Here is a 24,502-nt window from a genome sequence, read left to right on the forward strand (position 1 = left end):
TATAATATTTAGGCCATATATCTTGTGTAAGGATTTATTCACAGTAGCAACCTTAAATGTAAATTTACCTCCAGTACAGGGGGTTTTTGAGTTTGCGTGTTTTTGGTTGGGGGTTGGGTGGGAGTTCTTTGGCTGTAAAATCCCCTCTCTCCTTGAAAGACCTGGTGTTCTCTAACCAAAGGTCAGAACTGATCAGGTCTCTCTAGCACTGCTGCTCCATTACCATACCAGCATTAAAGGGAGCTGCTCAGTACTGATCAGGCAAGGATGGAAATGCAGAGATCTTAAATGTTAGGGAGTAATCTGTTAGAGAAAAGACTGGAAAAGGAAGGAAAGAGGGAACAAAACTAGAGGGAATAATTAAAAAGTGAAGCCATGCCCAGAAAAATCCTAGCATTCCTGTTGCCATACAGGAGGAAGGAGAGTTGCCTCACCTTCCAAAATATAAATATTAAAGCCCAGCAGAAGTTTCTTCTTTGAATTTCACAGTTGGAGGTGGGGGAGAAGAGAGAAATGGAGTAGAAAGTCTCTGCATAAAAGTAGGTTCTTCATTTACGGTTGTCTCTAAGTAGGGAAAGTTAATCCACCTACATTGTCTATATATATTCACACTCTTGGGACTTGTGCCTTTGGTGCTGCACAGGAACCTACTTTGATTGATAGCACTATGCACATGACGCCTAAGGTTGAGACCCAAGAGCCAAAAGCATGGCTCATTTTCTTCCTGCTTCAGTTGGGTGAAGGTCAGAACCTTGATGTCATACCCTTCAGCTCTTGGTCTCGGTAGTTAACTCTAGCTCTGTTCCATTTGGAGTTTCTTACTGGCTTACTGGTTCTCTGCTTTTGCTCAGTTATTTTTGTTGCCATCCAATAAATTTTTTTTCCTAAACGTCAAGAGATACACATTGTGGCTTGGTAAAATGTCACTTATTCACCAATGTTCCCAGTACTTAAAGTTCCTGAGTAAAGGTCACTCCCAGATGCCTACTGATCACTAAACATATGTACTGGTTTTCATCGGTAGATCTCAAAGTATTATCATCCCCATTTTTCAGATGAGAGGGAAAGTGAGGTACAGAGTGACATGAAGTGACAGACCTGAGAATAGAACCAGATATGCAAACTTTCAGTCGTGTGCCATTCACACTGCTTTCACCCTTAGTCTTGTTGAGCCTTACCCTAAGAACTCTCACACCCAGTGAGTTTCCAAACTCCATCTCTTGAAGAAATCAGGCTTCGTTCAGGGGCCCACCAATGTGGCGCTCATTAGAGGGTTAGGGCCTTAGTTATTACTTGCTCAGGGAGAGCTGTAGAGGATTAAAATTTTGCATACAAACTTATCTGAAGCTCAGTTCAAACAGTGTGTTATTCTTTTGACTTGGTAATTAAGTATAATATCCAGTTCAGAAGAGCAGTCCTTCAGTTAAACTAGTTCTCATCCTTATTGCCTTTGGTGGCTGCTGTAAGTCTACCAAGGGTGGGGCTCCATACTGTCAATACCCAAAAGAGAATGAAAGTTGATTGCCTGTATAGCTCCATCCCTGCTTTTACAGAGGTTCTATTACAAGCTCTCGGTAAGTGGAAGGAAATAAGGGACACTAATGCTGTGGTCCTTTCTTATGCCCTCAAGTGCTAACATTCAGCTCTGTATGGAATCACAACAGTTATTGCTTTCTAGAAGGTTTTGAACTAACACTTGGACCACATCTATTTTAACTACAGTTACTGTTAATAACTTTTTTCTGGTCTCATTGTAGGTTTTTATTGTTTTGTTTTGTTTTTTGCCACACCAAGAACTATCTTTGGTCCTCCTTCAAGCACAGAGTAACTCCTCTCACCTCTGTGACCTTAATTTAGGTTCCTTATAGCCTCAATTTAGCAAGGTGCTTCAAGCACTTGTTTAGGCTGATTGAAGTCAATGGGCTACTTACCTTCTGAAAAAAGAAGAACAGGAGTACTTGTGGCACCTTAGAGACTAACAAATTTATTAGAGCATAAGCTTTCGTGGACTACAGCCCACTTCTTCGGATGCATCCGAAGAAGTGGGCTGTAGTCCACGAAAGCTTATGCTCTAATAAATTTGTTAGTCTCTAAGGTGCCACAAGTACTCCTGTTCTTCTTTTTGCGGATACAGACTAACACGGCTGTTACTCTGAAACTTACCTTCTGAAAGTATGCACATGCTTCATTACCTTGCTGAACCCAGAGCCCATATCTGTGTTTAACCAGAGGTGATGGACCAATTTTTATAGAGGAGTGTTGCTGATGGAAACCATGTATTTGGGGTTTGTTATTACTGCTTCAAGCCAGGGGGTGCAGTAGCACCCCTACTTCCAGCATCACTGTGTGTAACATCACTTTTTAACTTTAAGTAATTTATTGAGAAACTGTTTTCCACAGAGCAGCAATTAATTAGAAAACTCCTTATTTGTTACGTTTCCCACATTTAAGAACTTTTTTTAAACTATTCATTGTATATTTGAGAGTTTGTTTTGATTTGGAGTCACACAATTAGTCACAGCAGTTAAGCGGCTCCCACTGTGTACGCACATGCATAACTGACTCTTCTCTTCTTTAGTACAGATAATGTAAAAGGCATTAAAATGATATAATAATTCATGTTGAATATTTATATGTAACTTTTGAGCAACTGTAAGATTTCACAACTGCTTTCATCAGCTGTTTTACAGTGGTGCTTTGACTTGTAGTTCTTGGAAATTCCAAATGATTTAAAATTTGCGTAGGGAGAATGAGCCAAAATTTTAATGTCTAAAATCAGCCACAATGGGAATAGCTTTTATGGTTATGTCTTCTCTAATTCATTTATGATCATACAGTCATTTAAGTTGGAAAGGATGACTAATGGGTTACCTAATTATTTTCCTGCATCATATGTGGAGATGGAATTTTATTATCCCGGATAAAATGATATTGTATACAATTTTTAATATCTCATGTGAAGGAGATTCCTCCCCTCGCCTGGTAGCTTGTTTTGCTTTCTTGAATGGTTTGGTGGCATATAACCATCTTCTGAATCTGTAACCTAAAATTTTGTTGCTGCACCTTTTAATCTGTTCATCATACTTTGATTTTACTGACTAATGAAAATACCTCTCTCTTCTGTATCGCATCCTTTCTTATTTTTAAGAAATACTGTTCTATACAGTCTTTCCCGATGTAATGTGCCTAGTCTGCTTCACCTTTTAGGTTTTATTTTTTTAGATCTTATTATTGGTGTTTATTTCTTTTGAAATCTGCCTCTCTCATTTGTCTGTTCTTTTGGAGCCCCCAACTGAATCCTTTATTCTAAATGAGGCATACAAAGTGTTGAGTAGAGCAGAATTATCTTGCTAATTTAAGTTGCGAGGTCCTTCTACTTAGGCAATATCTTACATCTATATTTGAGTCTGATTATTACTTTTGCGCCACTTCATATTTCTCTGAATTGTAACTTGTTGATTTCATCCTATTTCTCTAAAGGTTATGCTAAATTTTATCCTATCGTTAGTGTCTCCCAGCATCAAATCATCCACAAATATGACTATCATAATCTCTATTCCACACTCCAAGTTTCTTGTAGAAAAAATTAATGATTTTGGATCCAGAACTCCTGCAGAACCCCCTTGGCAGCTCTATATTACCTCCAGTTAACCCACATCTCATTTCCCTAGGAGACTGTCAACTGAAACCATATCAAATATCCTGCTGGTATCAAGATACAAGTTTACTACTGCATATTCATTCCATCTATTTTATCCATTAAGGTTGAAGGGAAGACATGGTTTTAAGATTGGCTTCTTATAGATTTGTTTTATAATTCTCTCTCCTGCTTGAATTTGGTATTAGAATAGTAAGGCTGAGTTGGCACTCTTCTTTCTCTGGAAATGATAATTCAAACAGCTTTTTAGCATCTGAAATTCATCCACTTGCTAATAGCTATTTCTTATGAAATTCTTGAAAATTATTTACACAAATCTTACTCTGTGTTTACAGAAATATGTTTTCTGATCATACATCTAATTTCTTAACATATTACAAAATTCTCTGCAACAGAAAGCAAGAACTGATATTGTCTTGTTTAAGAAATGTGAAAATGGATGTACTCAAAGTTGTCCAACTACAGTATATCCACCAGAAAAAATAGTAAAGCAATGTACAGCTAATGAGTGGAAATGGAGTATAAAACCAAAATTCAGTAATCTCAAAATACCATGTGAACTGAGCATAAGGCAATAAGTTGATTCTAACCAAAAGAAAAGTAAATCTTGCATAGAGCAGTGATTCTCAACCTTTTCAGGTTGATAACTCCTTATTCAAAGCCAAATATTCACAACTCACTTTAATTTACTATAAATGTAAAAATTAAATCAACAGCAAAAAATGGTAAATTGATCCATCTACATAATTTGTGTGTGTTTGTTTCAAGAGGTTGACAGAATACCTGACCTTGAAGGGTAAAGAGATATGGGAAATCAGATTATCTTTGCTTCAGGCTGTTTTAAAAAAAAAAAAATTTAATGCCTAGCAACCCCACAGTTGCCATCATGACACCACCGTTGCCCCTACTCTATCCCCTTTTTCCCCACCAGATCTTGACCTACTGGCTGAGAAACACGGACATAGAGCAGCATTTAATGTAAACATTAACATTAAAACATATTCATAATTTTAAAATCTGAATTGAAAATACACACATTTCTGACTACTTTTCTGTTAATTAATTTCCCAGAATATTTTGTACTGAAAGTGTATTTCCAGAAAAATCTGTACTACTACAGTACTCAGCCAGAAAGGTTCTATTTTAACCTCCTCTATGTGCTGAAATAATTATCCCTCCCTCTGTGGTGCTTAAATTATTTTAAAATGACCTTCAGTACTGAGAGAGTAAAGATTGTACAGAGGTCATGCTGGGCTTTGTTCATATCTCATTATAAACAGATAGTAACTTTAATTTTGTCTCTGTACAGAAGTTTGAAGGAAGTTTAGACTAAATCCTGGTCCTACTGAAGTCAGCAGGACCAGGATCTGGTCTGTAATAAATAACCATGTTGCTCTACTATTACCCTCTGCTGTGTTTGATGCTTTATTTCAGTTACCCTGTGGCAAAGTAGCAGATGTATCTGGCAACTTTTTTTTTAAAATGAGGTCATTTTTAATTATAGTGTATGTCTTTCATTTCTTGCTATCCCACTTTCATAATGTGAAAACACTTCAGTGTTGAGGGTCCAACTGAGTTATCCTTTCAAAAATTTAAGATTGGGCACTCGTACTAATTTGAAATGTGTTGCTAATACAACATGGTAGCTTTTTATTTGAAATGTATCAATATTATGCTGGTTTTCCATCTTGGTATTTAATTTTTTATACAATGTACAAATTAAGAGCTAATTTTAACACTCCCCCTCAATCTTAATTCAGCCTAACTGTCAGCTCATTTATAAAGTACAGCAGTACTTTTTTAAGGGAGCAAGCTAGCGTTCTTTCCTTCTTAAATTCTTGGTATCATGAGGTTTATCTTTCCCCATCTAAACAATACCCAAGCAGCATTATGTGGTACTGATATCCCATCATTTTTTCCATTGTTTGCAATACCTGACTCCAGCACACTGATAATGACATCCTGTGAGACCTGTTTCAATCCTTACCATTAAGCTTTAACATGCCTTAAAGGTGACACGGACTTAGTTAATCTTGACTCATTTTTGATGAACTAAAAGTATATAGAGTGAAGCCTTTACATTAATACACCTCGATATACTAGACAACTTTTCACAGTTTTCATAAGTATATTTAAAATATAAATCCTTGTCTCCATTATGGGCTGCAAAGTTGTCTATCTTTATACTAAATAATTCTGACTCGGTCAAAATACTATGTATACTATGTTTCAGTTGAAACACATTCTTATAGACAATTTGTAAGCCAAAAGCATGTTAATACTCTCAAAATGTTAATGGACCCTACAGAATCTATAAATGTTTGTAAATTAACTTCCTAAATCGTAATGTGTAGCCTTTGGAGGGGATGCATTATATTTTGAATGTGTCTTGGAACAAATTTCCTGCTTGTGTAAAAGTACAGTAACCTATGAGAAATAAGTATTGGTTTTATTCAGTTCCTAGTGGATAGAATGTCCACATAACCACTTAGGGTCCTTGTTAGTAGTCTCAGAGGCAGGGGATGGTGGGCACAAAGAATGAACCATTGCCTATCCTGCAGGTAGTCCCTTTGGGTTAGTTAGAACAGTGGTTCTCAACCTGCGGCCCAATCAGCACACAACTGCAGCCCATGTAATATCCTCAGGGCTATACAGGTAGTATTGGATGCGTCCCACAATGGTAAATAGGTTGAGAAACACTGAGTTAGACGTTCACTGACAGAATGCGTGCGTATCAACATGAGATTGGAATGATACCATACAACATATACTGATCCACTCTACTATTTGAAAAATGTACATCAATATTTTTAAAAATGAAGAAAGTACTGACTTACTTTAAATGAAACTTGGCAATAGGTGAAACTCTAGAATTTTATTTTTGCAACTTGCCTGGACGTTGTTGTTCTCTCTTCCATTGTAATAGTTGCAGCACCTTCTAACATTGCGTTTGTAGAGCCCATGGCTGTACCATCAACTGCACTGATGTCTTCGGGAAAGTTCTGAGAGTCTGAAAGAGCCACCAAAAACCTAAGGATATGCAGGGGCAATAGAGAAGCTTTCACTTGTGCTGTCACACTGGAACCTTTCATGAGCATTGAATTCACATGACATTTATTTTTCTGAAGATTCTGGAAATGAGGCCAGGAAAAAAATCTTTATCCTTTACAATAGTGGTTTTCCATCTGTGGTCCACATACTCGCTCTAAGATTTCCAAAGGGGTCCACACCTCCATTTGAAATTTTTTAGGGGTCTGCAAATGAAAAAAGGTTGAAAAACACTGCTTTACAATAAGAAAATAATTTCCTTTCAATCCCATTTCCCTCCCCAACCCCAAACAATTACTTTTTTCTTCATCCAGTTTGGCAATGCTCCTAATGACAAAATTGCTAAAGCACGTTAATTGAGGCCTCCCAAATACTAACAAACAGTCCTCCTGGATTTCCTGCTTCATTATTACATAGATAAGTAATGCCTCTGTAAATACTTCATTTCCTGTAATTTGTTTCTTCTACTAAATAAGTTGCATACACCTTTTCTTAATGAGATGTAAGGAATTCATTGCTGTCCTAAGGCAGTTTAAAAAGATTTGATAGGGAAAAGGTTGGAAATATACCAAAGGAATAGGCTTTTGCTTTGCAAAACAAGAAGTGCCTTCCTCTGTTACAGAAATCCAAATTTGCCTGCTGCATCCATCAAAGCTGTTCATTCAGTGAAGGTCAAAGGTTCTGTTGTTGGTGCACCAGCTGATCGTCTGTAAGCTGTATCGCTGAGCATAACAAAGTGCTGTGCATTGCTGATGTGCGTCACAGGACCCTGGGTTTTTGCAGAGGGATTAGTCAGGCTGTATTTGGAAACGCCCTCAACTGCACCTTGTGCTGCTATATTAGTGTTTCCCAAGCAAGAAGAATTTTCTTTCACTCCTTCAGCTGCTCCGGCAAACCCCTCCGGTAAGTGTGTGCAATTCATGTAAACAGAAATGGCACTGTCTTCTGCCTGCATTTTGTAAGCCGGTATTATCAATTGCGTGTTACTTATGCATGCTTATTCTAACAGCTTAATACATTTTCTAAAAAATCAATGTCTGATAGTGTAGACTTCAAAACAGCACTAAGGGAATAAAAAATGGTTGATCTAGTTATTTAGTAGATTAACTTCTTATATGTAAAATGTGCATTGGTATTACTTAAAATATGGGTAATTTCAGATTGGTCTAAATATACACTGTGCGTGTCATGCCTTTACGTATATACAGCAAAAAAACATTTTTTTAAAAAAATCAGATAATGTAGCAGACCATTTCTTTGAGGTTTACTTGGTTTTTGTTGGCAGCCTGTATGCAAGCCCTGCATCTCTGGACGTTGCTTACCACCTATGCTGTTGCAGTAGGACAAAATCAAGGACAGAAGAATCAAGAGTGCCCTAAGCTCAACGCACAGGTACTCTCTTTTTAAAAGCATGAGAAAAAGTGCTGTCAGTCAATTGTCCAAGAATAACCTCTTAAAACATGCACTTCTTCCAAAAATGTCCAAGTCAGAGTCCAGTGCAGCAGTAAGCACAGAAATTTGTAGCACATCAATCAATCTTCTAAACAAAATTCTGAAATTGGGGAAAACATTTTGACTACTTTCTTGGAAATACAAATTTCAGTTTTCTTTATTTCTTCTATTTTTTATTAAAGTACATATTCCAATACTTAGTATGCTTGGGTCTTAAATAAAAACTTCTCCCCATCCCATTAAGCTACCCTTTTTAGGATTCTAGTACTGTTGCAAAAATATGCCATAAACAAATTAGTATAATCGTTGCTTTGATATCTGAGTGTCATCATTGCAAAGATCAACTTTTTTTCCTTTTTGATCAGCAGTCTAAGACTATGGCTTGGTAAAGCTTACTAGGTTACCAAAACATTTCTTGCCATAGTATGTGAGGTATCTTACTTCAAAATCTCTTTTTTTTTACTACACTCTTGTTTTCACTACATACACTTCAATTCCAGTTTGGCTTTTTACAGCTAGTAACTTTCAAATTTAGAAGTTAGAAACTGAGGCTTTATGCCTTCTGAAAGGTGCAATCTTAAATTAACAGATACAGCATTGGTTTCTAGCATTAGCATATTTCAAAATAATGTTGCTGCAATCATATCAAATGTGAAAAGGGGGTTGGGAGAAACTAGATGAAAGTAATCAAAGTGATGTGGGGTTTTTACTTCAGGTTTCATGAAACAATTACTGTAGATCATCAGGAAAATGAGATTCCCAACTTTTAGGTGGCATTAACCACGGTTTCCAAAATATCAGATTTTAAAACTGTCACTGGTACCTTGCTCTGTCTTTTTGATACTGGTACATAACTGAGTATATTATAGCGAGTCCCAAGGATATTTTTAATTCCCTGAATAAATCTCATCACATAGTAATTTTTAAAGTACTAGTTTGCTTTTGCAAGTTGAGCTCTGTGAGAGCTCCTCTTGGCTTTTAAAATGTTACTGGAAGTCACCACCACAGCATAAAAATAAAATTTGCAGTTAACTTTTTGTCATCACAACTCTGTAGCATTCATTTTCAGCTTCCTTGTTCAGAAAGAATCAAAGTAGATTTTCTTGTTTCCTCTGAATTAAAAGTTGCTGTTAATGGATTTAAAATCTGGAAGATTGCCTAGTTTTGTTGAGGCTTAAATTATATCACACAATTCTGAAAACAAATGTGACAGCAGTTAAAATTCATGAGATTAGTAACATTCATACACATTAAAACACAACTAATTCTTATCTGCTTACCTGATTTAATTCTTATCCAAGATCTTAACATTTTTGGTGGTCATATGGTTGCCTTAGTTTTATTATAGGTTTACAAAGCGAATGCATATCAGCTTGCATCTCTCAACAAATTTAGTAAGAAAACAGCTAATTTCTAAGGCTCTGGACAAAGAGTACTGACACACATAGAAATAGACCTTACTCCATAAAACAACTTGTGTACAATTCTCCAGTTGTCTTCTATTTTTATCATTATACCATCCAGGAGAGGAGGGAGGGTTCTAACAGCTTTTCTTTTTGAGAAGCATCCATAACAGATTAGTCTTGGCAAAACAAGCAAGAACTTTATATATACCAAGTAGTATAGGGTTACAAGGCTATCAGTTTAAAAATACACTGCCCATTTTTCCACGGCCTCGTTCAAGGTATCTCCAGAACAGTGGTGTTTATAACCCTGGTTAGGAATCTTGGACTAGTTGATAAAATGAAAATCTGAGTTTATGATTAATCTTGTTCAGGATGTTCACCTAGATCTAATTGGGGAGTAACTTCTATGTCTCCATACAATTAATACTGAAAGTAATTTTCCGTTTTAAGTCAGATTTTGAGCTTCTCTCACTTACAGGTAATAACATTTTTAGAAAAACCTCGTTCAGTCTGAAATATCCCCTGGTTAGTCAATGGCCAAATGAGATTTGTTTGGAAAGCCTGAAATAAATCTGAGAAACTGTTTTTGAGTTGTAGGATTTAAAAGAAATTGAGGCTTTTCACTTTCTCCACTCTCCGTCCCCCACCCCAAATCTCTTAACACACAAAAAGTATGGTCTGTAAAGTTCAAATAGTTTGTTTAGCTAGGCCTCAATAAGAACATGTGCACAGAACCCCACATTGGATAATTAATTAATTATATTAAAGCATTATTAAAGTGGAGTTCCTTAATGTTGGGGACACTGAATTCCCCCCTGGGGATTATATATCTGTCATTAATATTGCAGCTGTTAAAAGATTCACTTTGTCTAAATCTTTCATTTAATTTTTTAAACAGCTAGGTGTAGCCTTCCTTGTGAAGATAGCCTTCAAAATGTAAACCGACTACCAGTGTTGTCACTGAGTGCCCTATCCAGTAACAAGAACCTCCCTCAAGATCTTGGTCTATGCTCATCCCAAACTCCAGCAAAAGATAGAGGGAGATCTGCTGTGGAATTTTCATCCACTCTTCCCCCTTAAAATTCATACATTCCCCTCAGATACCTGCTGCTCTTGGCTTCAGTGACTGTCAGTAACCCTCCCCCAATATATAAACCAATGCAGCAGACCCTGCCCCTTCTCCTTTCACCAAAAAAATTTAGCTTCATTTAGAGAGAAGAGAAGGCTAAGTCTCCTGCAGGTACTCTTTGAACACTTGGGAGATTCTGAAAGACATGCCTTTGTGCTGCCTAGAGTAGTCGGTTGGTGGGGAAGCAATTTCTCACCTTCTCTGCCCAGGCCACTCTCCGTGCTCTGGGTTCAAGCCATAGAGGTACTGCATATTTGTTTCAAAAGTATGAGTTGTAATTGCAAGTCTCATTTAAAATAGATGCTAAAATACTAGTCTCTTACCCAGATACATTATTCCCACAAGTTGTAAAGGCCTTAGCAACATTTACTGCCAGTAGAAATGTCTTGATTTTATATACCACTTCAGCAAAACCAAAATCCTTTTCATGATTCTCAGTGGTGCAGAAAAGGTCTTTGACCAAGTATAATATTTTGTCTATTGTGTTTGAGGCCTTAACTAAATGTGGCCTAGAAGGACAATGTCAAAATCAGGAAATTGCACAGTCCCACAGATATTTATGTTTCTTAGTGGAAAATTACTACCACTTTTTGTTCTCTCAGGACACAAAATAGGGATGTGTCTGACTCTGTTGTTCAGATAATTATAATAGAGCGTCGTATTATTAAAGCAGAAGAGGAGTTGGTGGAGGAAACTGACAGTCATGCCTGGAGGATGATTTACTGAGATATTTACTTATCCTGTGTATTCCATTCCCAAATTAGTAGGTTTGAATACATTTTGATAAAATTGTATTACCCCCAATTACAAGCAAAACCTAAATAAGCCAGAGGCACTTGTGCAGAGGATTGCACCCTAATGAATTTTTTAAATTTAACATTCTCCCTACTATAACAGTCAAACAGCCTAGATGGATGAACACATCCCTAATATCGTCAGGTTGGCACTATTTAAAATGAATATTATCGCTCATCTCCTGGATCAGCTCTCTAGATTTCCCTGTAGTTTTAAGAACTTCATAACATACACACACACTCACTCTCTCTTTCTCTCATTTCAATAAACAAAGGTTTGAGAGACCTAAATCTTGAATTATCTGCTGCCAGTTTTTTAATTAGATTTTGTAATGTAACAAAGCAACTGTCACTAGAAGCACTGTTTCTATTTGTTGCTTTTCAGGCAGATTGGAGTCTATTTTTAGCCTACACTTGGTCTCATTGGCTTCAATGGAACCAGGATTTTGCCCTTTACATTTAGTATGAATTTTGTGATCAGATCGAATTTTAGTTTCTCTCTCTCTACCCCTCTCTACCATATTCTCCCAGGGTAATGTACATTATTTATATGCAATAGTAATGATGGAAAAAAACAGGAATAATATATTTAAATACCCTGGGATATTATGTAAAAACAAACAAAAGAACAGGAGCATTTTGCTCCATAAATTAAACATTAAATAAACTTAAAACTCTCTCATTAAGTAATTCTCTCACCACATACCCATGTGTGAGATACAGATTTTAAGTACTGAATGGTCCTGCAAGTTGTTACCCTTATTCTCAGAACTTGTCTCCATATCTTCTTTATACAAGTTGTCTCCTACTATGGCTCTATAGGGCTGAAGATTTTCTGAATCTGCGCTGTCAATTAAAGCTCATTCATCAACATGTACACTGACACACAATCTACCTCAGCAATGTCAGAATTGCCTTTCAACACCATCACCTTTTTTCACACCCTATTCCAAAGATAACTGTATCTTGATGGGCTACTCCAGTAACTTCTGCATATCCTCTATAGAATGTTCCAGGTCTGTGGATCTTCATTCACATCTTTATTATAAGTGTTTAATAGTAGTGCCTAACTGACTGCTTCCATAAAACTTACTTTAAACTTCTCATATATTTCTAATCCTTTTGAAGTCTCTGGCTTCTTATGATCTTCATTGTTTTCTAGGCTTTTTATTTAGACAAGGTGACAAAAACTGAACACAGGATTCAAGATGTGATGTACCATCAAGTATAGAATTGCCCATAAGTGTTCTCTGTTTCTTGGTACATCTTATTTTTTCAACCAACCAACATGTCAGTCTTTTTGATGGGCCTGTGTATATTGAGCTAACTCCTAGAGCTTTCCTGAATGGTTACAGTTATTTCAGAATTTCTGTGTTCACGTGACTTTTTTATGGGCTTTACCTTGCACTCCTATGGTAGTTCATTTCTATCTATCTTCTGAATTCCTCCCAACTTGGATCCTCTTATCTACTCCAGCTATGAAGAACGTGATCACAAATGCAGCAAAAAACAATAAGCTCCGTAGTCGGGAGCATGGGGGGGAGGTATAAGTATAAGTCATACATACTTTTCTCTATAGTACCCAATAGGAAGCTAGTGATCACTTATAAAAAGTAGTGCACTTAAAATGTACTAAAAGTACACATAAAACTAAAGTAATTCCATGGTAAACATATTTTAGTCAAAATGTAATAGCTTGTTGTATTCTTATTTGTAATTAAATTTTATCACTTATAATGTAAGTGATTAGTTCACTGCTTTTTCATAAGTAGAGACATTGGTTTCAACTATTTAAAGAACTAACATAACACTGCCTGATAGAGACTTCCAGTCTATTGAAGGACACAGATTGTACCCATGATGCAGGCCTGCTTCTGCCTGTGAAAATATCTACATTACAGGATTTGGATTTTATTAACTAATGTGAGTTGTCCTCTCTTTGGAAGTGGCACTTTTGTTCTGAAATATTGAGTATTGAATCTGCCTTTCTTCCTTGATTCTCATGTAGAAGCTATATTGGAACTAAAGGAGCAGCACAAGTTTTCAGCATCAATTAGTACCAGTGAGAGTGAGGTAAGCCACTTTGCAACATAGATGAGGCATGATGCTTTCTTTATGTTCAGAAATGCTTGCTGAAAATGTCATGCACTGAAACAATCACATTTTCTTCTTTTAGAACAGTCTTTTTTGGCAGAAAAATAAACATAGCATTTTAAAGTATTTTCAGAAACCAAAAAAGAAATTGGTGTAGTCCAAAGCAAAGCAATATCAGTGTCAAGATATTCAAATTATGCCCAGAGAAATCTCTGGGAATTAAAAAGAAGTTTAAATGTACCTCTCTCCAATATCATTCCCTCTCTTCTTGGTAACTAAGCCAGCCTAATAATGTCTGAAATACTACTTGCGTAGGACAATTATATCATTTTTGCATTCCCTCCCTTCTAAACACGCATATCCATTTTATGTAATTGAAATGGAAGGATTCAGAGGTGAGTAAACTTTCAAATTCCTGGGGTGAAAGAACCACAGATCAAGGCTGAGGAACTCTTCTTTTTCAAATACTGTAGGAATTCTCTTGTTCGGGCATAAAAATACACATTTATTCCAGATTTTTCTATCAGCAATCCACAAACTGCAAAATGAATTTTAATATGTTCTATAAAATGCTTCAGAAAAAGTTGAAAATTGCAATGTTTTCTGTTTCATACCATATGACTCTAGTTCACCTGATGTACTGACGATAGTTCTTGTGAATACTTTTCTATATCTGAATTATACATGCAACTCTGGTGTGACTCTCAAAGGACTCATGAGAGGATTCTTGATTAACCAACAGATTTGACAAGCATTTTTTATGAAGAGTTTACTGTGTCCTCGTCAGAACTTTAATGATTCCCTATCCTTTATTTTTTCCTAATTTAACTTTCAGATTATCTAACACTGAATATCCATTCATTTAAAAGGGACAAGAGAGGTCCAGATGCTGAGTTAGACTGCACCACTGTATAAAGAGTGGTTCTCGTCTGAAATGTGACTGTATACAAATGGCACCTTACTTACTACTCAACAGAATTTTAAGTGTTGTTGGTGATGGTACAAAACAAATGTATCCAGATTGCAGTCCAGTCTAGACAGTTTTCTTGGTTATGTAGTGCTCACGAAGGTAACAGCATGTGACACTGAAACGACATAAAAAATAAATCTGAATTGAGAATGGGGTGGGTGTGTATCTGTGTGTGTTAACAGTGACGTTCCCCACCAAAACTAACTTCGTGAGCCATTGTGATCACTTGTGAGCAAAACAAGACAGTTGTAACTTCCTACAAAAGAATCTGAGCATTCTGTCTTAGCAGTATTCCCACCCAGAACCAACCTATAGCATGAGTAACTGGAAATGGATTTTTGTCACCTGAGTGGCATTGCAGAGTTCTACCAGTTCTCAACCGGTATTGAAATATTTTACCTGTAATGTACGCTCAGTATAGAATCCTAAACACACAGCAGAATTGGCTTCAGTATGTATTTGTAATAAATATTTGAAATTTTTATTAACTTCTGAGAAGCGGCTTCAACCATGGAAAAAAATTTGTAGTTTGCTTCGTAAATTGCTGTTAATCTAAGACAACAATCGTTGTACTGTGATGTTATTGCAAGTCTCAACTTTAGGTGTGCATTTTTTCCCCCAAAGTTTCTCCAAATCTTTTTTCAAAATGGCTGCCATTTCCGGTTTTCTTTCAGTTCCATTAAAAGTGACTGACCTCAGTTAAGGTGAATACAACTTCCCTATAGTCTTTGCAGGTGGTCTGCCTCTAGTAACAGTGATGACCATCTCTTCATCGTTTCCAGTGGAACTGAAACTAGTCTGCCCTCTCAGCTATATGATTTGAAAACTGAGAGAGCGCACGGAATGTGGGTCCTGATGGAAGATTGAGAGAGCAAATCAGAGGAAAGGGAGGAAAAATATGGGTAGGAGAGAATTGTAGGACACTAAGCAGAAGAATGAAAATAAATTACAAATAGACATTGGGAGAGGGGCCCAAGAAAGGCAGAAAATGATTGGAGAAGGAAAGAATGAGAGCTCTTCAATCCTAAAATAAGAAGAGTAACCCTCCTAACAGCTGTTTGAGGCCCCATTGTATTTAAAGTCTTTAGACTAATCACAAAGCAAATTGGAAACAGTGCAGTTTGGGGGCAATATATGCCAGTGGCTTGTGATTTTTGAAGGTTGGCAGTAGAGGATAATGCTTTCACTTTGTCTAAATACAAATCTAAGTGTCATCTTAATTGTCAGTTACATTGTCAGCATTTGCAGGATTTATACAAACGGGGAGGGATACACAGAGGGGTGTGTATGGGAATAGATAGATAGAGGGGGTGTATCGGGATGGATAGACAGAGGGGTGCGGGTGGGGATGGATAGATAGAGTGGTGTGTACGGGGATGGATATATGGCATACAAAATAGCATTTCATCATGGTGAAAATGACACCATGGTGAAAATGACAAAAGAACTGTTAAGAAGGTTGGGTTTTTTGGTTTTATTTGGGCTTTATTTCCACAGTGACTTATATATTTAACAGACTCTGAGGGCTCATTGATGAGGGTACAGTATGAGAGAAATTAGTGTCAAGAATAGGAAGAAAGGTCAGTGTTGCATGATTAGATTGATGTTCATCAGTCATCAGATATTAATTTCTCTGGTAGCCCCATCAATTATTTGAGAATCTATGCTCCTTTTTAAAAACATTTTTCTAGCTTTTATGTGGCAAAGATCATGTGCCAAGCATGAACTGATGCAGGCTGTGTTTGAACAGTGAATGAAACATTAACTCATGGCCAGTTACATCCCATAGTCCCCATGGTGGTTACAGAAGGCCTCAGATGAGGGTGATAGGTGGTGCAGGTGATAGGTGGTGCATAGGGACTTTGCAAGAAAAAGAGGATTTGGCATGGTAGGAATGATGCTGGACAGTGAACAGTGAATTCACAGGGTAAGAGCACCAGTGTAAGCAGTGCCTCAGCTTCTGCTACTAACTTTAGAGTCGTAACAAAATATATATGGAGCACGTCTGGTCACCTGGTTGGAATGACTACCACAACTTGATCGGTACTTTTGCCACTAACCTAAATTATCACTGGCAGTGGAGACAACCTGCAAATGTCCTAAAGGGGTTATCAGTTGAAACTAGATTTGGATTTGAATATAAATGTTCCCCAACAGTGTGTGCAACCCATGCAGTTGGAGCATTGTACTTACGCATGAAAACTTGTAAATGAACCAACTTTTACTGTATTTTCCCTCTCCCCAAAGTCAAGTTCTTCTGAGCTGTCTCTTCCTCTCCCCCAAAACTGAATAAGTTGACAACTCTGCCAGTAAGACTGCTCAGTCCTTCCAATTTTTCAAAAGTTAAGGTGCAAAACTTCTGTGCTGTCTCCTAACAGTACCATCTTGAGTTTTGTTTCCTTGAATTTACATCCATTCCTGCAGTACTGAAATGTGACCTGTTGTATCATAGAATGCCCTGTATGGGTTACTGTGGGCATACCTTGGGAGAACAAGTAATGTTTTGTGCACAGTCCTCACAATTATGAGGTGGATTCTGAGGTCAGTCTTTATAAGTGAACTGAACATCTTAGGAACAACTAAAAGCCATGATAAAACCATCAGTCTTAAGGGCATACAACGACACAAGACACACTCTTAAACCCAACTCTTTCTACTTCTTGGTGCCTTACTGCAGCATTTCTTGTTTCTCTTCTTCCTTAGAACCCCTTACTTTCCAGTTGATACATAGGGGGATCGTGGAAAGTGGGGAGTGGCTAATTGAGGAGAACGAAGGAGAAATCATTTGGGAAGCGGCGTTGACAAGGATGAACATAGATTGTATGCCCTTTGGGGACCACTAGCAGTCCCAGGGCTTTTTTTTTTTTTTTTTCCCACTTCTCCATTATCCTACTCAGTGTTATGCAGAACTTTTTATTGGTGGTACCGGCCCTTTAATGTTTAACAATTAAATGTCTATATTTTAGTTTATAATTTATTTCCTTCTCTGTTCTATTTCTTTTAGATGCCAGAATTTCAGAAGAAGACTGTCCATATCAAGGACCCAGGAAGAGTAGAAGAAATCATCTGTGGACTCATCAAAGGTGGAGCTGCCAAACTTCAGGTGAAAAATGGGATAAAGATGTGTGCAAGATATGAACAAACAATCATGCTGTTTGTTCTAGGCCAGAAAGTGGAAATGTGTGTATGACAGGAGCCAACTTTCAATAAGACTTCAAAGTTGGGAGATCGGTTGAACTATCTCAGTAAACCTCCTAAATTCAAGTGTATAACTTCACTATTTTCCATTAATGTCATTAAATAGTGAGTGACATAAGGTAGCCAAGTCAGGAGATGTCCAAACTCTGGATACTAAAAGGATAACTTCAGGACAAGATACAAAAGCATATTATTTTAATGAGTTACTCTTAGGATGACCAGATCACAGAGGCGAAATATCTGGACGCGGGGGCGGAGCCAAAAAAAAAAAAAAAGCCGGCGGCGGAGGAACAAAAAAAAAAAAGCATGAACAAGCGGGAAGCGCCTAGGCTGGTGCCGGCCACACGCAGATGTAAACGGCAGCCCCGGGACTCAACAACCCCCGCCCGGAGCCCGAGGACTGACACCCCGACGCCGCGGAGATGGGCACAGACAGGGGGCTTGCCCCCGCCAGGTCCCTGTGCGGAGACCGGCCTGGGCTGGCCGCAGCCCCTTCCCCGGTGGGCTCCAGCTCCCTGCGGGCCCGGGAGTGCGAAGCCATAGCGACCTTCGCGCCACTGGGCTACACCCCGCTGGAGAAAGCGGGACCTTGCCATGGCCCCCAGGCCGGGACCCGCCCCAGCATCGCGGGATGGGATCTCCTCACCTAGGGTCGCACACCCAGCCAGGCACGCACTGCTCCCCCTGCCCTGCCCCCCGGAGGCAGACAGACTCACAGATACTAATTATCCCCAGCACCACGGCGGAGCCGCCGCCCGACCAACCCTTCCAGCCACTCCTCCGCCTCTCCTTCGCTGCGTGTCAGGCAGAGGCATGCGTGCGCCTGGCACCCAGTGCCAACTACAGCCCCCTGCCCGCCCGAGCAGCAAAGCTGTGGCAGCAGCCAAACAACCGCGCGGGGCAGGAGGAAAGGGAGACTCTCAGTGCGGGCTGCCGCGGAGCTGGCTTCACAAACACGGGCTGGGCAAGGGGACCGGCAGTCCGGCACCCAGCCGCTCACGGAGCCCAACTCTGCCGCCCTTTGCAAAGCGCCTGGTGGGACACGGGACCGCTCGGCTGGGGCACGGGCGGCGGAGCCGCAGCCGGCATCCCCCACTCCTTCCCCGGCGCCGAAGCCAAAGCCTCTGCCTCCTCCCCGCAGGGCGGGTATTTGGGGAGGGATCCAGTGGGGCAGTGAGGGGGCGGGGATTTGGGGAGGGATTCAATGGGGGAAGGAGGGGACGGAGTCGGGGCGGGGGCGTAAGCCCCCTCTGGGCTCCGCCTGTGGAGGCAAAATAACTGGACAATTCGCGTCCCGACCGAACATCGGTCGGGACGCGGGACAATGAAGTAAATATCGGGCCAGTCCTGATAAAATCAGGACGTCTGGTCACCCTAGTTACTCTAATTATAATATGATATTATGTAATTGTGATTATTTATCATAATAACTGTTCTAATTCTCTATAGTCACACTAAGGTATTTCAGTAGTCTTTATAAGGAAACTTGTGGTAGCTCTATTGTCTTCACAGCTATCAGTAGTGATCATTCAGAGTCTAGGCATCTGTTTTATAACTTTTTTTTCTTTTAATAGATCATTACAGATTTTGATATGACATTAAGTAGATTTTCTTACAATGGAAAAAGATGTCCAACATGTCACAGTGAGTACTTTTTATATGAAGTGATTTTCTTTTTTTTTAAATACTGCATGTAGTTTTCTTTCTTGTTTTTCCCTGCTATATGGAGACTTCATGCGCTTGATTTATTTGAGTTGTACGATCTAATAAATGAGTTTTTAGAATGTCTTAGTTGCTTTCCACTTTGAAACAATTCTCAATCAGTGTTTCAGTATATCGTAAGAGATCAAATCTAAATAACTCAGACTTGAAGTTACAGTGCACAACTCCAGTAGGGTTATCTTTGCATTAATAATTTAGACTTGCTGAAGAAGATTTGATTGATTACAGGGTTGTGTATGGGGTGTTATGCATTTTTAGAGTTGCCTAGGGTTATAACAATGACATTAGAAAGAGTCACATGGTTAAAACCCCCTGCAGCTCTTGGAAATTTCCCCTTTACCCTCCTCTTAAAGCAGAGGAAATGAGATGATGTGTCTTCATGAAATCGAGCTGCTAAAGTTGTCAGGCTATGATAATATGTTGAGAAACTTTTCAATTTAAAATAAGGGACATCAGTATTTTTTTTCTTCTTTCTAAATAAATATTCTTTTTCAATCAAACTCTTGAAAGACGAGTATGCATTCTAGTGGGCTCTGGTATGAACAGTTGTGAGCAAACTTGTGGTATAGTAACACATGCTCAAACGTTGCTCTTCAGCATTATACAAGGCATAGAAAATAAAAAGTTGAGAGAAATTCAGTCCTTTAGATAAAACTTCTTGTGACTTTTTTAATAATCTTTTCAGATGTCATTGATAACTGTAAGCTCATCACAGAAGAATGTCGGAAAAAGGTAACCAGAAAATGCATTAGCCATTGATCACTGGTACAGAGTGATTCATTTCACATTATATTTTAGTTCTAGTGTGATCTGATTTATACTGCACTGTAAGAAACAAGGAGTGAAATTGTGGCCCCACTGAATTCAATGGGAGTTTGTTCATTGACTTCAGTGGAGTCAGGAGTTCACCAGCCAAGCCCTCAAATTGTTAACCTTGCATAATGTAAGCATATATATATTCCTATCAAAACTAGAAATAATCTAGTTTCACAAAATGTACAATTTACTTTTGTTTCATCTTTGTTATGTATATAAACTAACTTCTTGCACTCATCCGTACATTCGCATACAAAAATACAATATAAAGCATTTCAGATTCCATTACAAACAACTAGTAATGTAAATATAAAAATCACAGATAAATTGAGTTGAATATTTAGATCAAAGCATGGAGGTTGGACATAGGTGATTATTCTAAATACTTTTTTTATAATTGAAAGATCTTAAGTTCTGGTTTTTCTTTTCAGTTATTGCAGCTGAAAGAAACATATTATGCTATTGAAATTGACCCTGATCTTACCATTGAAGAAAAATATCCTTACATGGTTGAATGGTAAGAGTTCGTTTGTTTACAGTTTTCACAATGAAGTAAGATTTAAGTCTTTCTAAAATATATGGGCTAAAGTTACCCTATTGCTAATTCAGTTAATTTAAGTCGCCTCTCTTTGGGGAGTGTTGCACAAAACCGATTTTTGCTGTTGCTGACGCTGCTCAGTTGGGGCATCCTGAACAATGTATAATGTGTTCCTCCTCAAAATTCAATGATACATTAGTGAACAAATTCACTAATTATAATTTGAAAAACTAAATATCATTCCCCATGTTTTGGCTGGATACATATTTAATCATAACTTGGTCATAGGGTATTTTTAGAGTTTCTCACATTAGTAGATCATTTTAAAAAGCTTACAAAGAATTAAATGTAGAATGCTTCTAGAGACAAATGAGATTCAAAGATTTAAATGTGAACCTTACAATCCTTAAGTCAATGGACGTTTGACATTTTTTTCTTTTTTTATTCCTAGGTACAATAAATCACATACTTTACTTGTTGAACAAGGTTTACAAAAGGATAAATTTGCAGAGATCGTGAGGGAATCTGATGTTATGCTGAAGTAAGATTCTTTGACCGTCAGATCAGTTTAAAGTGTTTCCATGGACTCTACTCTATTGCCATTATGCTTACTGCTCATATATCAGGAAACCATTTTTGTTGAAAACTGTAGATACATAATATTTTCAGAAGAAATTGGATGTGAATATTACATAACTTGTGTCTATTTTGCATCTGAAAAATACATTAACACGATAGAAAGATTAGAATGAATATTCGAGATATTTGAAACTACGAACATTGTACTGTGTCAGACAACTTTTGACATGATGTCTTACATAGTTATTATTGCTATGAACTTTCTGCCTCATAGATATATGTACAGGAGAGGTTTTCAAAAGTACCACAGGGATTTAGGCACTTGACTTTATGCCCTTGAAAATCTCCCTACATTTGCATGTGAAATACTAACAAAGCTAGCAACAAGACCATTTAGGAATGTCTATATTTTTGAAATAATAGTGGAATATTATTCTGCCCATAAGAACAGAGACAAGTTTTAATAACCAGCATCCTTGCCCCTAGTGTCCTTACTATTACTGAGGCTCCAGTGTTTTTTCTATATTCTGTGCTTTTCTATCAGCAATTCCAAAGAGATGGAGCCGCCCCTGGTCAAACTGCTCCAGACTGGGAGCCTGCCTCTTGTCTGCCGTGCAGAGCGGGAGAGGGGACTGATGTCGAGGTGTCCCCCTCCCCCCACTCATGTACCTGGTCACCACTGAGCTGGGAACAAGGGAAGCCCGTCTGCTATTGGCTCACGAGCAGGGTGGGCTGGACCACCACCCAGGATGCCGTGCTCAGTGGGGAGGGCACCTCTTCCCACTGTTGCTCTGCTGTCTGCAGCCATTGCTGCTCCTACCTCCCCCACCCCTGCCTTGGAGCCACCCCTGGCCAAGCTGCTTGAGACCAGGAGCCTCCTGTCTCCTGTGGATGTGGGGTGGAGGGTGATATTGGGGTGTCCCCATCAGGGCCGTCCCTAGCTATTCTGGGGTCCTACACAGTCCCCCTTGGGGGGGGGGCATCCCCACACCTCCGTGGGGGGGGTCGGGGCTGGCTTGGGGAACAGGGGGAACCACCCGCCAGCACTCACTGGCAGCACGGCCGGGGCCGGGTCTGCACTTCCCACCACCGGTGAGTGCAGGCCGGCCATGCTGCAGAGCTCAGGGGAGTGGGGGCGGAGCATGGGTGGGAAGAGGAGGGCGGGGGCGGAACACGGCGGGGTCCCTGGGGAAGAGCCGGAGCAGGGGCTGAAGCAGCATGCAGCTGCACAAGGCACCAGGAAATTTGGTGCCCCACATTTCCTGGTGCCCTACGCAGCTGCGTACTTTGCGTATGGGTAAGGACGGCCCTGGTCCCCATCCCCTAGCCCGTGTACCTAGTCTCCGCTGAACTGGGGTTGGGGGACACGGAGCCTGTCTGTGCTGCTGCCTCTGGGTTAGGAGTAGGAGCTACCAGCAGATGCTGCTGTCTGAGCAAGCATTCAGACTAGTGAGTGCAGTGCTTAAAGAGACAGCGTGCTGAACACACTCAATCCACACAGTGTCTCGCACTCCCCCAACACACTCTGTCCTTCCCCCAAAACACACACACACCCCTACTTCCCCTCCAACATCCAAAAATATTTAATTAAATGGTATTCTATTATTGTTTAACAGAGCAATTAAAACTGCCATTAATTGTGACTATATTTTTAATCTCTTGATTAATTTTTTTAATAATTTGGCAGCCCTAATAATTAATCATTGGAACAATTTACCTAGAGATGTGGTAGATTCTCCATCACCTGGAATCTTTAAATCAAGATTGGATATCTATTTAAAAGATATACTCTCACTAAATCAGAAGTTACGGCTCAATGCAAGAATTACGTTGTGAAAGTCTGTAATGTATGTTATGTAGGAGGTCAGACTAGATGATCATAATGGTCCATTCTGGCCTTAAAAAAAACCTGTGAAAACATAAATACAGTGAAATGCCTATGGAAACTTCACTTTTTTTCCCCATGAAGATGGGAGAGTCCTTTTGAAAATGTACCTTTCATGTTTTGGGGGGTTTTTTTTCTGTGTTTTATCTTGTATTTACATCCTGTTCTGCAGGGAAGGATATGAGAACTTCTTTGATAAGCTCAATGAACATAATATTCCTGTGTTCATATTTTCTGCTGGGATTGGAGACATTCTAGAGGAAGTCATCCATCAGGCTGGTGTCTACCATTCTAATGTCAAAGTAGTTTCCAATTTCATGGATTTTGATGAGAGTGTAAGTATTAAATACTACATTTCTGGAGCTGAAAGGGGTAGGTAGAGGGATAAAGTATGTATTACCCATATAATAGGGCATAACGCCACACTCTAAATGAGCATATTAATGCAGCAGATGCAGCCAGTTGCCCTGCCATTTGGAAAAGGAGCACTGTGTAGTCAGTCCTTGTCATAGGCACAAAGCAAATAGAAGAAAACATCACCGAGGTGGTTGCTAGCTTACCTGTGGGCTTCCTGGGGCAGCACAACGGTGTGCTACCTTTTTGCTCATGACAGATCACCGATTTGCAGTCCTAGCCCCTTAGCAATGCTTCTGCTCTCTGATAGTAATTTGTCTTGCATAAAACCTAAGAGGATTAAAAGAATAAATATTTGCCCAAAATAAAACATCTAGAGATGAAATATACAAATGTCACTCTGAAATTTAATCTGTTCTCATAACATTAGAAATAACTTTTAGTGTTTGTTTAATAGGGTGTGTTAAAGGGATTTAAAGGAGAATTGATTCATGTTTATAACAAACATGATGGTGCCTTGAAGAACACAGAGTACTTCAAACAGTTAAAAGACAACAGCAACATCATATTGCTTGGAGATTCACAGGGAGACTTAACTATGGCAGATGGAGTAGCAAATGTTGAACACATTCTTAAGATTGGCTATCTAAATGATAAAGTAAGTAGTTTACACATTGGTACATTTGGGCTAGGATATTTCCTTCTAATCACACATACTGTGGATTAGCAAAATAAAGACATTCTATAAAGCTTTAAGTACCTATTAAAGTTATCCCTTTAGTATCTTCTACAGTTCAAATGTATTCCAAAGAGTTGACACTCAAAGGGTTTCCTCACCTCACACCAATGACTTGTTAAA

At 38.9% G+C, this 24,502-nt stretch overlaps 2 protein-coding genes across 6 annotated transcripts in view; one reads left to right on the top strand and one right to left on the bottom strand.

The window, feature by feature from the left end:
• BBS9 (Bardet-Biedl syndrome 9) overlaps positions 1-9,684 on the bottom strand; it is a 493,563-nt gene extending 483,879 nt beyond the window's left edge. The window contains exons 1-2 of one of the 2 annotated variants that reach the window (XM_054019331.1): positions 9,620-9,684; positions 6,496-6,912 (exon numbers count right to left, since the gene is read on the bottom strand). The gene's annotated coding sequence lies outside the window, so the exon portion shown is untranslated. Of the gene's footprint in view, positions 1-6,495; positions 6,913-9,438; positions 9,578-9,619 lie in introns of those variants that run through there. The other variant, XM_054019330.1, reaches the window with a different exon arrangement.
• Positions 1-24,502, top strand: part of NT5C3A (5'-nucleotidase, cytosolic IIIA) — a 36,103-nt gene that overhangs the window by 10,179 nt on the left and 1,422 nt on the right. Inside the window, exons 1-9 of one of the 4 annotated variants that reach the window (XM_054019334.1) lie at positions 7,457-7,609; positions 7,992-8,098; positions 17,556-17,654; positions 19,324-19,393; positions 20,157-20,203; positions 20,719-20,804; positions 21,277-21,366; positions 23,462-23,624; positions 24,101-24,301. In XM_054019334.1, coding sequence (XP_053875309.1) covers positions 7,459-7,609; positions 7,992-8,098; positions 17,556-17,654; positions 19,324-19,393; positions 20,157-20,203; positions 20,719-20,804; positions 21,277-21,366; positions 23,462-23,624; positions 24,101-24,301 — 1,014 coding nt within the window. In that variant the 5' untranslated portion in view covers positions 7,457-7,458. Of the gene's footprint in view, positions 1-7,456; positions 7,610-7,991; positions 8,099-13,495; positions 13,561-17,555; positions 17,655-19,323; positions 19,394-20,156; positions 20,204-20,718; positions 20,805-21,276; positions 21,367-23,461; positions 23,625-24,100; positions 24,302-24,502 lie in introns of those variants that run through there. The other 3 variants (XM_054019336.1, XM_054019333.1, XM_054019335.1) reach the window with 3 other exon arrangements.

Source organism: Malaclemys terrapin, chromosome 2 (genome assembly GCF_027887155.1).
Source record: "Malaclemys terrapin pileata isolate rMalTer1 chromosome 2, rMalTer1.hap1, whole genome shotgun sequence".
In the NCBI taxonomy this organism is placed as follows: domain Eukaryota; kingdom Metazoa; phylum Chordata; order Testudines; family Emydidae; genus Malaclemys; species Malaclemys terrapin.